The sequence below is a fragment of the Schistocerca piceifrons genome, chromosome 8 (genome assembly GCF_021461385.2).
Source record: "Schistocerca piceifrons isolate TAMUIC-IGC-003096 chromosome 8, iqSchPice1.1, whole genome shotgun sequence".
NCBI classification, from domain to species: domain Eukaryota; kingdom Metazoa; phylum Arthropoda; class Insecta; order Orthoptera; family Acrididae; genus Schistocerca; species Schistocerca piceifrons.
In genome coordinates this window covers 6,027,259-6,042,557 of record NC_060145.1, presented here as the reverse complement: position 1 = coordinate 6,042,557, position 15,299 = coordinate 6,027,259, and the positions used below count along the sequence as shown (strand labels likewise).

Below are 15,299 nucleotides of genomic sequence, written 5' to 3'. Positions count from 1 at the left end.
CGTGGGCGATCCTGGAGTGCTCGGACAGTGGATAGAGTGAGCCAATGCTGCCAGGAGAAGCAGACAAGGTGGCGGTACTGTGAGCCCTGCCTATGCCGGCAGAAGGTCGGTATGCAGCGGTGGCTGTGCCGACGAATGGTGTAGAATGAACCGACAGATGTTGTCGCAGCAGCAAATACAACTGGTCAGTGATGCTTATGTAGGAGCTGATGGACTCGAACGAGTGTGGTAACAGACGGATCTGTACATTGGTAGGTAGTTTGGCAGACCACACCAGCCCATAGCATGGTATCAGGCACGGTATGCTCGTTCACGAGCAGTCGAAGGCAGCGCCAGAGTTGTGAGGGGGTGCGTTCCCCCAGGTGCTCGTCGTACAGAATCTTGATTATTAAATCTTGTGGTGAACAGGCAAGTCGTTCCATTATAGCCTTCTTTGCAAACTCGTATTTTGGTGCAGGTGGCGGCAAAAGGAGCAGGTCACAAATCAAATCCGAGTGGTTGTGGAGGTGTGTGACGAGGCCGAGAAACTTTGAGTTGTCGTCAGACACATGATGTAACTCGAACAGATGCTCGACAAGCGTGAACCGCGTTGCCGGGTTGTCCTCATATAAGGGCGATAGCTTCGGCAGGTGACCAGGAGGGGGTGACGACGGCGGCTTCGGTGTCTTCTGGGGTAGTGGCTGACCTGAGGCTAAGTCAGAGGCCGGCTTGGTAGGCCCAGATGGTGCGGTTTGTAGTAATGACAGTGTTGCACATGGTCCGACAGTAACTGATGTAACATGCCGGTGGGTAACTAAACACGTTTTCGAATGCAGATCACTTTGTTCTTGAAACACTCGATTTGAAGAGACACAATTCGAAATATTGTTCAGTTCACACTTCACTGTCGGATGGTCATAATCCGGTGACACAAAGCCTGAGTCCATTGTTTGCTCTAAAAGCATAGTTATTGACCATTGAAAATTAGTGAGGTTACACACAGTGTTGGTTGAGAATGCGAATCACTGTGCGTAAATGATGAATACGCCATTGGCGAAGAAACGACAAAACTCGGTGAGTGGAGTTGTGCTTCCAAATATTTGAACAATTGTTTGGCGTGGTCATTGCGTAGTGCATATAACCTGTAGCATAAACACCGGCGCGGAAGACACGAAACACAAACGAGCTGCAGGGTCACCACTATGGGAACGGAATCGGTAATTGGGATATAAAAAACTTAATTACCAAATATGTTGTTGCTCATATGTATTTACACTTGCCACTGTGTCCGTACAGAGTGAAGTATAACAAAGAACTGACTAAAGTAAAGTTAAGATGGAGGCTCGACAGAGCACTTAGAGTTCACAGATATTAAGTTTCGTGGTCGATACGAACCATCGACGCCACACTTTTAATACTGCGGTAGGTGTGGGCATCATGTCTATCTGGACTATGGTAATGTGTTTTCCTGCAAATTTTATTTATAGGTCTTGTTGATTTTCAAAAAGTAAAGTACGTTCCTTATTTTCCACCTTGGGCACATGACAATGGGAGTTGCAGTAAAATTACTTAATTTCCCTGTTTCTCCAGAACAACATTCTCAATTTACCCATTATTTGTAATATTGTATCATACTCATCACCACCTGTAGTCTTCTTCCAGTTATGGAGAAACAGTTATACCTTTTCTCCATGATTCCATTCCTCTTCATATATATAAGTGTGCCTGAGCCAGTTCATAACTTTTCTGTTCATAACTAGTGAGAATAATATGTGATGAATTCTCATATTCTAGGAAAGAAAGGTTCAACCAGATGGAGGTAAATGGCAGGCACAGCCTTTTCTAAGGAGCAGGTCACTGGAGAATTGGGTGATTATCAATTATCGTACACGTATCTCCACAGATGATCTATGGTAATTCCTCAGCATTTAGTATAAATCTTTTGTAATAAAATTTAGAAGCTTTTATTTAGTTTGTGTGTTTATGATATGTCTCTTTCTCAAGGAGATTTGGTGAGCAAATGAAAGATGTGGGTAAAAAATTGGGAATGGCGATCAGCGCACCACAGGATGTTATTCCATTGGATAGAAGGTTTCAACCATACAAACTGAGTGGCCTACTGGAGAGTTTGAAAAACTCAGGAACAGAACTTGCTGTTGTTGTTATTGATGATAGACGTGTGGACTATGGTAAGTCTGAAAATTGGACGTACATTGTATCGTCTCTCTCTCTCTCTCTCTCTCTCTCTCTGTGTGTGTGTGTGTGTGTGTGTGTGTGTGTGTGTGTGTTTCAGTGTAATAACAAGAGTGAGAGAGAATAATACTTAAAGAATGACAATAATTTTAATATTGTAAATAGTAATAAAATGATAGTACTCAGATTAAAAATGATGTTTTTTTTTAATTTGAATCTTGTCTTTTTCCATGTGAGAGAATACTACTGTTTAGGAATTGACAGTAATTTGTTAATTAGTTTCATGTTCCATGAATCATTCTGCACGACAAATCATAATGATATGGAACAAGTCATTTTCCATTCACATCGCAAATTAAATTTTAAATATGGCTATTTGCTAGACATTTATAAGCGTTTTTTAACATGTACAGTTGTGAGTGAGTAATTCCTATTGTAATAGGACTATTTATAGGGTAGTTAATGAATGCTTCAATACCACTAAAAGTTTAGCAGACTGTATTTTATTCGGTCCACAATATCTAATGGACAAAAGTTGTTATGGTTTTTCTTAATTTCTGTCAGCAAGTTAAACTGCATCATTCTCTTATATACCAAATAAACATCATTAACATTATTTCAGAGCATTTAACTGTAATTAACAGAAAGTTGTAATTAGATAGAATACCTGATGTTGTGAATAAACATTCTGTCATAAATTTCAGCAACATTTAGAATTTCATTCTCATGATTACATTACTACATTCCTGTTGAAATGTTAGGAGAAATATCTGTGTTGTCATTAAACCAATAATTAATTACCAAAATCCTTACATTTCAACTTACCTAAAAGATAGACTTTTGGACGATTTATCAGTCATCTGATGTATTTAATGTGACTTGTGCACTTTATGTATTATGTCGATACTGAAAAACCAATTAGATCAGTTGTAAGTAACTTTTTCATTAACAATTCTTGAACATTCAGAAGTAAACACTATTGATTTTCAGTCATTTTGATACTACGAAATTATCATGCAGAACTTTAACCTGAAATTCCATTTTGGAATTTTGTACTGTACCTCAATTAGTGTTAGGCATAAAATCAAATGTGAAATCAAGATATAATTAATGAATTTGTGATAGGTATTGTTATTGTAACTTCATAACCAAACTTCCACACAAAAGTCAAAAGAACAGTATTTAAAACTGTATTCAGAATGGACCATCATTTATTGTCTTTAAAAGTGTACTAACAGTTTGTTGTAAATCACTGACTTTTCATTATACACACGTTAAAAAAAGTTTTGTATCACCCCGGTTTCCAGAACTCCTGAAGACAGACGTTGACTGTGGATATTGTATGACGGTTCAGAGACGTCACTAAACCAGCCCAAAGATGTAAACTACCATGCATGAGCAGCACCTATTAGACAGAGGGGTTCTGACAGCTGATCAGTTCCAGTCATTCCACCAGGAAGGAGGTACACAGCTCATGTTGTCTGTAGTTCAACCACGGGTGGGCAGTCAATACCATGGTTCGATCGCGTCTGCATTGTTACTTTGTGCCAGGAAGGACTCTCAACAAGGGAAGTGTCCAGGCATCTCGGAGTGAACCAAAGCGATGTTGTTCGGACATGGAGGAGATACAGAGAGACAGGAATTGTCGATAACATGCCTCGTTCAGGCCGCCCATGAGCTACTACTGCAGTGGATGGCCACTACCTATGGATTATGGCTCAGAGGAACCCTGACAGCAACGTCACCATGTTGAATAATGCTTTTTGTGCAGCCACAGGACGTCGTGTTACGACTCAAACTGTGCACAGTAGTTTGCTTGATGCGCATCTTCACTCCCGATGTACATGTCAAGGTCCATCTTTGCAATCACAACACCATGCAGTGCGGTACAGATGGGCCCAACAACGTGCGAAATGGACTGCTCAGGGTAGGCATCATGTTATCTTCGCCTATGAGTGTCGCATATGCCTTCAACCAGACAATCGTTGGAGATGTGTTTGGAGGCAACCCGATCAGGCTGAAAACCTTAGACACACTGTCCAGCGAGTGCAGCAAGATGGAGGCTCCCTGCTGTTTTGGGGTGGCATTATGTGGGGCTGACATAGCTGCTAGTGGTCATGGAAGGCACTGTAACGGCTGTACCATACACAAATGCCATCCTCCAACCGATAGTGCAACCATATCGGCAGCATATTGGTGAGGCATTCGTCTTCGTGGATGACAATTAGCAACCCCGTATTGCACATCTTGTGAATGACTTCCTTCAGGATAATGACATCGCTCAACTAGAGTGGCCAACATGTTCTCCAGACATGAACCGTAAAGGCTGTTTATGGATGAAGTGACCCACCAACCACTCTGGAGGGATCTACGCCGAATTGCCGTTGAGGAGTGAGACAATCTGGACCAACAGTGCCTTGATGAACTTGTGGATAGTACGCCATGACGAATACAGGTATGCATCAATGCACGAGGACGTGCTACTGGGTATTAGAGGTACCGGTGTGTACGGCAGTCTGGACCACCACCTCTGAAGGTCTCACTGTATGGTGGTACAACATGCAATGTGTGGTTTTCATGAGCAATAAAAAGGGCAGAAATTATGTTTATGTTGATCTCTATTCCAATTTTCTGTACAGGTTCCAGAACTCTGGGAACCGAGGTGATGCAAAACTTTTTTTGATGTGTGTAAATCAGGAAATGCAATTGTTTTTGACAATAGGCCAAAGAACATAAATTGTTAAGACAGGGGGTATATTGAGTGGTGCAAAGCACTTGGAGTCAGTCACAGTTTAGCCAATGTAAATGATGCAGTCGTGTTGGTAGAAAACTGTTTATGTCATGTTTGTAGAAAACGCTTTGTGTGTGCACATCTTTGTAAATGCTTTTGGAAAATACATATGCTGTTAAAAGGACTCATCATTGTGTTGGAACATGTTATTTTAACATCCAAATTTTCATCACATCTGAAATTCAGGCAAATCTCACTCCCATACTACGATGAATCCCTCGCAATGAGAAGTATTTTAGCCAGAACTGCAGTTGGAGTAGCATTAGAGTACCTACCACCTTTTACACATTACAAGAATAGAAATTCTTCTAGAGAATAGAAGGTGTTGACGAGGAGAAACTGAGAAACTTTTTCGATTTGAAATGAAAATTAAATTGACACTGACACCCTAGCTGCAAACAGGCATTGTTATACATCATTGGCGACATGTTGAAAATGTGTGCCCTGACCGGTATTCTAACCCGGGATCTCCTGCTTACAATGCAGATGCTCTATCCATCTGAACCACAGTTTTGACAGGCAGTTTTTCATTTGAACCTTCCCCATAGCTGCCTAAGTGTCAAAGTTGAAATAGAAACATCGGTTGTTCATACTTCATAATGATAAATAGTCATATTCATGGTAAAAAAGAAACAACTGGATAAACCTTCTAAGATTTTTTTAAAACAGGGATATGCCTGAATGGTTTTTAAAAGTAAAACACTTGCTGTCAGACAAATTTGTCTGTAGATACTACTCGAAATTATAATTAGATGGAATGTAGCGAGGCACAACTAAAAGACACTTACACATAAACTTACGTCCACAGCTTTCAGTGGAAAAAGAGAGACACACACCTTTTTTCATTCACACAAGCAAGCAAATACAACTCACATACACATGACTGCCAACTCCTGCAGTGTGGACCAGAATGCAGGTATCACATGGGTTAAAGCAGGAGTCTCAAGGGGCAGGGAAGCTGGGAGCAGAAGGTATAGCAGTGTAAGGGTGGGGTAAAAGAGGAGCGCTCTCTTGTGGAGTGTGTGGTAGAAAGGTGACGGATATATCGTCAGGAGGTTGTGGACAAGGAGGTGGGAAAAATGGAGCAAAAAGGACAGAATTGGGGAAAGGTGGGCAGGTGGATTGGGAGATGTTGGCAAACAACGGGGTTGAGAGATGAGAATGGGGAGGAGGTGATAGGACATAGGGGGTGGAAACGGTTTAGTGGAGGGTGTGGCGATAATATTTTTCTGTAGGCTGAAGCCGGGTAATTACAGGAGCAGAGAATGTGTTGTAAAGATGACTCCCATCCGTACAGTTCAGAAAAACTTGTGGTGGAGGGGAGGCTCCATATGACTGAGGTAGTGAAGCAACTATTGAAATCGAGCATGTTATGTTCGGTTACATGTTGGGCCACAGGGTGGTTTACTTTGTTCTTGGCCGTATTTTGTTGATGGACCATTCATCCTAGAGGACAGGTGGTTGCTAGTCATTCTAATATAAAAAGCTGTGCAATGATTCCACCAGGGCTGGTAAATGACGTGGCTGCATTCACAGGTGGCCCGGCCCCTGACGGGAAAGGATAAGCCCGTCACAGGAGTGGAGTAGGAAGTGCTGGTCAGGTGTATTGGGCAGGTCTTGCACCTTGGTCTTCCATAGGCATATGATCCTTGTGGCAAGGGGTTGAGATTGGGAGTGGCATAGGGATGGACTAGGATGTTGTGGAATTTGAGTGTGTGATGGAACACCTCTTTAGGAGGGGTGGGAAGTATCTCGGGTAGGATGTCCCTCATTTCAGGGCATGATGATAAGTAATCAAACCCCTGGCAAAGGGTGTGGTTCAGCTGTTCCAGTTGGGTGACGAAGGGGGCTGTGTTGGGAAATGGCACAGGCGTTCTGTTTGCAGACTATGTCTGGGGGATAGCGCTTGTCTGTGAGACTTGAAGCACACTGGGCAAGGGAGTTCTTGTCACTGCAGAAGTGCCATCTCCAAGTGGCCTGGCTCAATCGGAGGGATTTTTTGGTGTCGAGGGATGACAATTTTCAAAATGCAGGTACCTACTTCATTGTGGCCATGGCCTTAATTTGTGTAAGACTTATTATTTTGTTTTGCCAGAAAAATGATAAGTGAAATTAATACACTCATGCTCATAAATTAAGGATAATTGCAGAATGTGGTTCCACACAATGTGGCACTACACAAAACTGGCGCTAATAACATAGGCACATAGGGAACATCAACAAAAGCAAAACGAGGATAATGGAATGTAGTCAAATTAAATCGGGTGATGCTGAGGGAATTAGATTAGGAAATGAGACACTTAAAAGTAGTAAAGGAGTTTTGCTATTTAGGGAGCAAAATAACTGATGATGGTCGAAGTAGAGAGGATATAAAATGTAGACTGGCAATGGCAAGGAAAGCATTTCTGAAGAAGAAAAATTTGTTAACATCGAGTATAGATTTAAAAGTCAGGAAGTCGTTTCTGAAAGTATTTGTATGGAGTGTAGCCATGTATGGATGTGAAACATGGACAATAAATAGTTTAGACAAGAAGAGAATAGAAGCTTCGAAACGTGATGCTACAGAAGAATGCTGAAGATTAGATGGGTAGATCACATAACTAATGAGTAGGTATTGAATAGAATTGGGGAGAAGAGGCGTTTGTGGCACAACTTGACCAGAAGAAGGGATCGGTTGGTAGGACATGTTCTGAGGCATCAACGGATCACAAATTTAGCTTTGGAGGGCAGCGTGGAGGGTAAAAATCGTAGAGGAAGACCAAGAGATGAATACACTAAGCAGATTCAGAAGGATGTAGGTTGCAGTAGGTACTGGGAGATGAAGAAGCTTGCACAGGATAGAGTAGCATGGAGAGCTGCATCAAACCAGTCTCAGAACTGAAGACCACAACAACAACAAATAGGGAACATACACAACACACATCCATAAGTCCACGGTATTGGTGATCAGTTGAGAAAACCGTCCTGAAACACATGTGCTATAAAACTCCACTGTTTCCTGCGCATGTATCCTGACATCAGTATGGGATATTATCACCATGCACACGTACACAGACCGCACAATGGGTTGGCATACTCTGGAGCAGGTGGTTGAGCAGCTTCTGGGGTATAGCTTCCCATTCTTGCACCAGTGCCTGTCTGAACTCCTGAAGTGTCTTAGGGGTTTGAAGACGTGCAGCAATACATTGGCCGAGAGCATCCCAGACATGCTCGATATGATTTAGGTCTGGAGAACAGGCAAGCCACGCCATTCGCCTGATATCTTCAGTTTCAATGTACTACTTCACGATGGCAGCTCAGTAGGGCCATGCGTTATAATCCGTCAGGAGGAAGGTGGGACCCACTGCACCCCTGAAAAGGTGGACATACTAGTGCGAAATGATGTCCTGATACACCTGACCTGTAACAGTTCCTCTGTCAAAGACAGGTCCCTTTCAAGGACATTAAAGGGTTGGTATCTGGTTCCTGGTTCATGCCATATGAAAACCCGGCGGGAATCACTGTTCAGACTATACCTGGATTCGTCCGTGAACATAACCCAGGACCACTGTTCCAATGACCGTGTACTGTGTTCTTGCCACCAGGCTTTACGGGCTCTCCTGTGACCAGGAGTCAGTGGAATGCACCTTGCAGGTCTCCGAGTGAATAAACCATGTCTGTTCAGTCATCTGTAGACTTTCTGTCTGGAGACAACTGTTCCAGTGGCTGCGGTAAGATCCCGAGCAAGGCTATCTGCAGTACACCGTGGCTGTCTGCAGGCACTGATGGTGAGATATTGATCTTCTTGTGGTGTTGTACACTGTGGACATCCCGTACTGTAGTGCCTGGACATGTTTCCCGTCTGCTGGAATCGTTGCCATAATCTTGAAATCACACTTTGTGGCACACGGAGGGCCCGTGCTATGACCTGCTGTGTTTGATCAGCCTCCAGTCACCCTAGTATTCTACCCCTCATAACGTCATCAATATGTGTTCTTTGAGCCATTTTCAACACACAGTCACCATTAGCACATCTGAAAACGTCTGCGCACTTACTCACTGTACCGTACTCTGACATGCACCAACACACATCTGTGTATATGGACTGCTGCCAGCATCACCGTGTGATGACTGCAAGTCAAATGCACCACATGGTCATATCCCGAAGTGATTTAAACCTGCAAACTGCCCACCAGAGTGTTGTTTCACCATGTACCAGCATGATCCTTAATTTATGAGCATGAGTGTAGTAGTGCAATGAACAGTTGTGAAGTTTCACTTAAACTTGGAAAAACTACTGCTGAAACCCATCTTTTACTAAAAGACAATTTATCACATATGTGAGTTTTTGTGTTTCAAGTGTTTCGAAGTTGGCCGAGAACGCAATGAAGATGACTGAAGCCCAGGATATCCTTCAACGTCAAAAACGGATGAAAATATCGAAAAAGTAGGTAATCTGATTTGATCTGACTGTCAGCTGAGTACTGCATTGGTTGCTGAAACTGTAGGAATTGACACAAGAAAAGTGCATGCATAACTGGTACCAAAAATTGTCACGATAGAACAAAAAGAAGTGTGTGAAAATGTTTGTACTTGCACTTTGAATACCACTGAAAATGATCCTAATTTATTGAAAAGAGTGAGAACATGTGATGGATCTTGGTTTTTCACTTATGATCCAGAAACTAAGCACCGATTCATGCACTAAAATGGCTTAACTTCACCATTAGTGAAAAAAGCCCTAATGAGCAAATCACTGGGTTCCTGAAGATCAGATTATTAATCAACATTACTACCATGAGCTTCTTGCTCAAATGCATGAGAAAATAAGGAAGAAACATCCCCAACTGTGGAAGAACAAGCTTTAGTTTCTGCATCAAAAAAAGCACTGGATTGTACTACATTGTCTGTTAAGAGGTTTGTAGCAAAGTACAGCATCGCAGTGTTAGACAACCCATCTTATTCACCTGATCTAGCACCATGTCACATTCATCTATTGCCTAAGGTCAAGTCTGTATTAAAAGGAACAAGATTTCAGCCCGTTGTAGCAGTGAAAGAGAAAGTGGCATTCATCATCAAGGAACTCACAGAGAAAGACTTGCAGCACTATTTTTGTTAGTGGAAAATTCGCATGGAGCATTGTAGGGATGGGGGAGGGCAGTATATTGAGGATGGCAGTAATTAATTACATATATACGTTGTTTAGTATGTTTTATAGCTATAGTCCCATTTTTTTATAGCCATGTCCTGTAGTCTTAAAAAGAAGTTAAAACATGAATGATAAACAGTAGAGACAAGAAGTTAGGCTGAATAACTAACACAGAGGTTGTAACATGCCCGGGGGTACAAATTGTGGGGGTCCCTTAAACTGGCTCTCGCTTCGGCCGTGCGCCCTGTCCACACCACATACCTGACACTCGCGTGGTGGTCGTATTGTTCTGCTCCACACTGCTGCTGGCTCGCCTGAATTTATCTATCCAAATATGCAAGCGGGTTAAGGGCAGCCACTCAACATTAAACACAACACTGTCCTACACTCTGGTATGAACCACTATATTCTGAGACGATAAGAAAATCACAGGTTGCACTGCTCACTTTCTCATAAGTGTTGATGCCATTTCACATTCTTGATGATTATCTGTCCACAATTATCATGTGGATGAGCGTGCGCCTAACCGACACGATGCAGGTGATCGTTGATGTTGCAGAATCCGAATATTCGAAGAAGAGTTTGTAACACTCGTCATGTACACACAGGTGTGTGGTACCAGACCTTGTTGACACTTGTAATAATATAACGCTGTTCATAAAGTTAAATTACAGTTCACATTTCTCACTTGTACGAGCGTGCGTGTAACCGCCGCGGCGCGGCTGATTGTTGATGATGCAGAACCACGGTGACCGAATGCATGTTCTAACGCTCGCTACAAGACACTGGCACTTGAATGCTTTCTTTTGTGGTAAACTATATTGGTGACTGACATTAGGTCATTCTCGGAGATGGAGCACGAAGCGGATGATTGATGTTGTACGATACAACACGCAACGGGCAGATACTCGAGCACATTATCGGTGGCACTGCTCGTATTTAATTACTTCTTTATGCACTTTGCTCTGAATCCACTTCCATATCTCATTACTTCACTGTAACAGCACTTGTAGCAATACTTGAACTTCCATAATAATGCCTTTCACATGTAGAGCTACCCACAGCACAACATTACAGCTCTGTGCCCATGTTCAGCTCTGCAAAATGGAGCCGCTTGCAAAGATACTCTGCAACCAAGCCAGCAATATGGTGATAAGCTTACATTCCCACAAGAAAATGTTTTCGAATTGTCGAAGAGAATATTGAAAATTTAGAGAATTTTCTCCCACAAGTGGTTAATGACATGGTGCAGAGGGAGGGGTTATACTGCCTCATCCCCCTGGTATAGATCCATTGCCACATTGTGGACGAGACATGAGTTACTCACAATCATAGTAACATAAAGAACAGTAAGTAAACAGTTGTCAAAATAGAGGAAAATGTACATAATAAAATAACCCTACCTACAATGCAACCTGTATCACAAAACACAGTTACAATACAGTGGATAAACAAAGGGTTAATATAATAAGACGCAAGAATATTAAGTCTCTGAAATAGAAAGGTTCACAAATACAAGAGGTTATATATGAGATACAGGTCCCTGAAAGAAAGAGACAAAAAAACCACATTTGTTCACTGCTACTCCAGATCACTGATGACACTATTAGGCACAAAAACTAGAGAACCTCCATCAGCACTAGGTCGTCAAATCCAGAAAAAAAAATTGTTTCACTACTCACAACACTGCGTCACAAGGGAGCATTCTTTGCACTGAAACGGTTGAAATTGGTTGTAGTGTCGGATCTGCACCGACAGGTAGATGTGCAGTATAGTTGTCTGCTCGCCACTCTCGCCTCGTGGTAATCCGTCCATTGGTGTGCATGAAATAGGCTAATGACGCTCTCAGTGTCATCCTAGCAATGCTTATTCAACCTACTCAAAGCCTATTACTACTACAGTAGACATTACAGTGTTCTATCTGACATCATAAACACATTGGCTACTCAGTAACTGGTGAATAATACAAAAATAGCGGTACACAATCATTAAGCAGGTGTAATAAGGATTTTTTAAAAATTAAAAACCTTTTGGATAGCACAATCTATATACACTAATAATCACCCAAACCTTATCATGTATGAGAAGGAAGAAACATAATAAATATAGTCTACACTGAACAGATAGAAAGTGAAGAAAAATTATAATATTGCACATGGCAGTAACACATCCTAGTTAAGTCTCACTCAATTAGTGTGTCCTCATAAAACCTCATAATAATCAGAAATGAATGTTTGTACATAAGGACAACAGCAGCGGACATATATACAGATTCAGTCATGTCACATGCAGTATATTAGTCAGTCATCAATCTTGCTCAATGTGGTATAGTTTAAAGTTTTCCACATGGTGTTTGCCCTCGAGGCATGAGATAGGCTGTTGATTACACCCTTAAATATGTTATATGTTCTTTCCACTTGCTATGTTTCCAGTTTCGCACCTGGTCATCTGATGCATTGTGCCCTGAGCTCTGATATCTGTAGCCACCGCTTTGTCCTCTGTGCCCACCATGGCCACAGAAACCACCGTAATGTCTCCTGCCATTATTATTATTGTTATTCCTATGTCATCCATTATGTCTACTGTTATGGTTTGAATGGGTATCTGTATTGGATTCACTGTTCCCTGATACTCTTCTATCATCTTCTCCTCCTGTTCCTCATGACTCTTACATCGTGTCTATTGTCCTAAAGCTGACTTTGTTGCCTCTTTGTCGTCTCTAGGGACTGCTAGCAACTTACCCTGAACTCCAGTCGGTAGTTTACTTATGATCGGGGACACTGTTGCTTCTGTTGCCATTGGTTCATCTAAATACCAGTTCCTCTCATAATAATCTTGAAAAAATTTCTTTAAGTTCTGGTCACACCCTCTCTCAAACCTTCTACCTTGGCATAGACTGTTACATACTTCATTATGGTTCCATCGCGACCAGTATTGTTGCAAAAATTGCCTTTCAAATTCAGCAAAGGTTGTACACTTACAACCTACCCTCATACCCCAGGTAACAGCTTCACCTTCCAATCTTGCTGCAACAAAGTGTACCTTCCTCTGCTCATCCCATAATTCAGGTAACATGCCCTTAAATTGATCTAGGAAATCTGTGGGACGCCATCTTCCATTCGGTTCAAAGTTCTTAAACTTCCCTATACAAAGAAAGACATCATTTTGTATACCAATTAAACTACCTCCTGCAATGCTTCCATTACGTAATAGTGATTTCATTTGGTTCTCCACCTCCTGACCGACCTGTTCCTTAGTCTTGCCTAGCTCACTGTACACCTCTTCTTCTACTCACTGTGCGTAAGCATCCGGGTTTAGTGCAACAGCTGATATCCTGTGTTTACAGTGTTTCAATTCCTCATCCAGTCGTTTGAAATGCTTGTCTGAAACCTCAACCTTTTTAGTAAGTTCTTTCTTCACTTCTTTGACGTCCGATTCTACCCTTCCCAAATGTTTAGTACTTACTGCAATGTTCTCCTCAAACTGAACGGTAAGTTCAACTATCCTTTGATGACTTGACTCAGCCAGCTTCTTTAGAGACTCATTAGTCTCGTCGATCTTCTCACTCAGTTATTTGTTTATCTGCTCTACCGATTGCTTAATATCTTCCTTTAATTGTTTGTTATCTTGCAATAATATTCTCTGGTTGTCTACTGATTGCCTAATATCTTCTTTCTGGCACTTAATACCTTCCTTTAATTGTTTGTTGTCATGCAATAATATTTTGTTATCATGCAATAATGTTTTTAGCATGTCAACAATGGACAGATCAGACATAAGTTTGCACACATCACGTTTGAGCGTCTCCATGATTGGTGACAACACTGCATTCAGACTTCCCATCTCTGTTGATAAGCTACTGTCCCCTGTACCGGAATCCTTCGACATTTCACTACTACTTGCTTCTGTTTTCATCTCCACCTGATTACTTTCACCTGAAAGAGTTTCCTTTCAGCTCCCTATCTACTGCAGTTGCACCAACCTCATGGTTTGCCACACCGAGCCACAAATGAGTCACCCAAGCAAGAAATAAACAAATCACAGTAACACTCATAGCACAGAATGGATGGCAGTAACCATAGCCAAGCTACAACCCATATGTATTCAATGCTGTAATTTGTACTCAGAAGCACACATAATATACAAGATCACATAACAGAAGAAAATAATGAAATATAAGCTAAGGTAAATACAGTTCTGCAGTTGTATTAACTGTAGTTATAAAATTAGGCTACTAAGTAAGCAGGGTCTGGCAGTGACATTTACTTTACTGTTTGTAATTACGTAAGTATAGAACACAATCTGCACCACCAGTTAATTTACTCCCGTTGCTTCAGTTGCGCGAGGTAATGTTGTGATGCGCAACTTACTTTGCGTTGTCTTCTCGCCCTGTAGTCGCGGCTGTTTGTGGCAATTCCACGTGCTATAATTATTTTGTTTGTCGATTGATGCTTGTCCTTGGTGTCGACGTACTGCATTGCTACACTGGCTGAAAAATGGGTTGTGGATTCCAACACACACTACTGTAAATCATGTAGCCAACAGGTGTGTTTCACAGTACTTTAATTTTTACTTTACACAACCTCCAGTATTACACAGTTATATGGCCAGTGCATTATTATTTAACCTTCGATAAGCCTAATTAATAGTTAGTCGGTGAAACTCCACGTACTGCTACAATAGTTTACTGTTAAGCATCTGTTGTTGTTGTTGTTGTTGTGGTCTTCAGTCCTGAGACTGGTTTGACACAGCTTTCCATGCTACCCTATCCTATGCAAGTTTCTTCATCTCCCAGTACTTATTGCAACCTACATCCTTCTGAATCTGCTTATTGTATTCATCTCTTGGTCTCCCTCTATGATTTTTACCCTTCACACTGCCCTCCAAGGCTAAATTTGTGATTCCGTGATGCCTCAGAACATGTCCTACCAACTGGTCCCTTCTTCTTTTCAAGTTGTGCCACGAACTCCTCTTCTCCCCAATTCTGTTCAATACCTCCTCATTAGTTACGTGATCTACCCATCTAATCTTCAGCATTCTTCTGTAGCACCACATTTCAATGCTTCTATTCTCTTCTTGTCTAAACTATTTATTGTCCATGTTTCACTTCCATACATGGCTAAACTCCATACAAATACTTTCAGAAACGACTTCCTGACACTTAAATCTATACTCGATGTTAACAAATTTCTCTTCTTGAGAAACGCT

At 41.6% G+C, this 15,299-nt stretch overlaps 1 protein-coding gene across 2 annotated transcripts in view; it reads left to right on the top strand.

The window, feature by feature from the left end:
- Window positions 1-15,299, top strand: part of LOC124712545 (protein argonaute-2-like) — a 303,522-nt gene that overhangs the window by 174,896 nt on the left and 113,327 nt on the right. For both annotated transcript variants that reach the window (XM_047242853.1, XM_047242854.1), the window contains exons 13-14: window positions 1,774-1,892; window positions 1,984-2,168. In XM_047242853.1, the coding sequence (XP_047098809.1) occupies window positions 1,774-1,892; window positions 1,984-2,168 (304 nt within the window). The remainder of the gene's footprint in view (window positions 1-1,773; window positions 1,893-1,983; window positions 2,169-15,299) is intronic.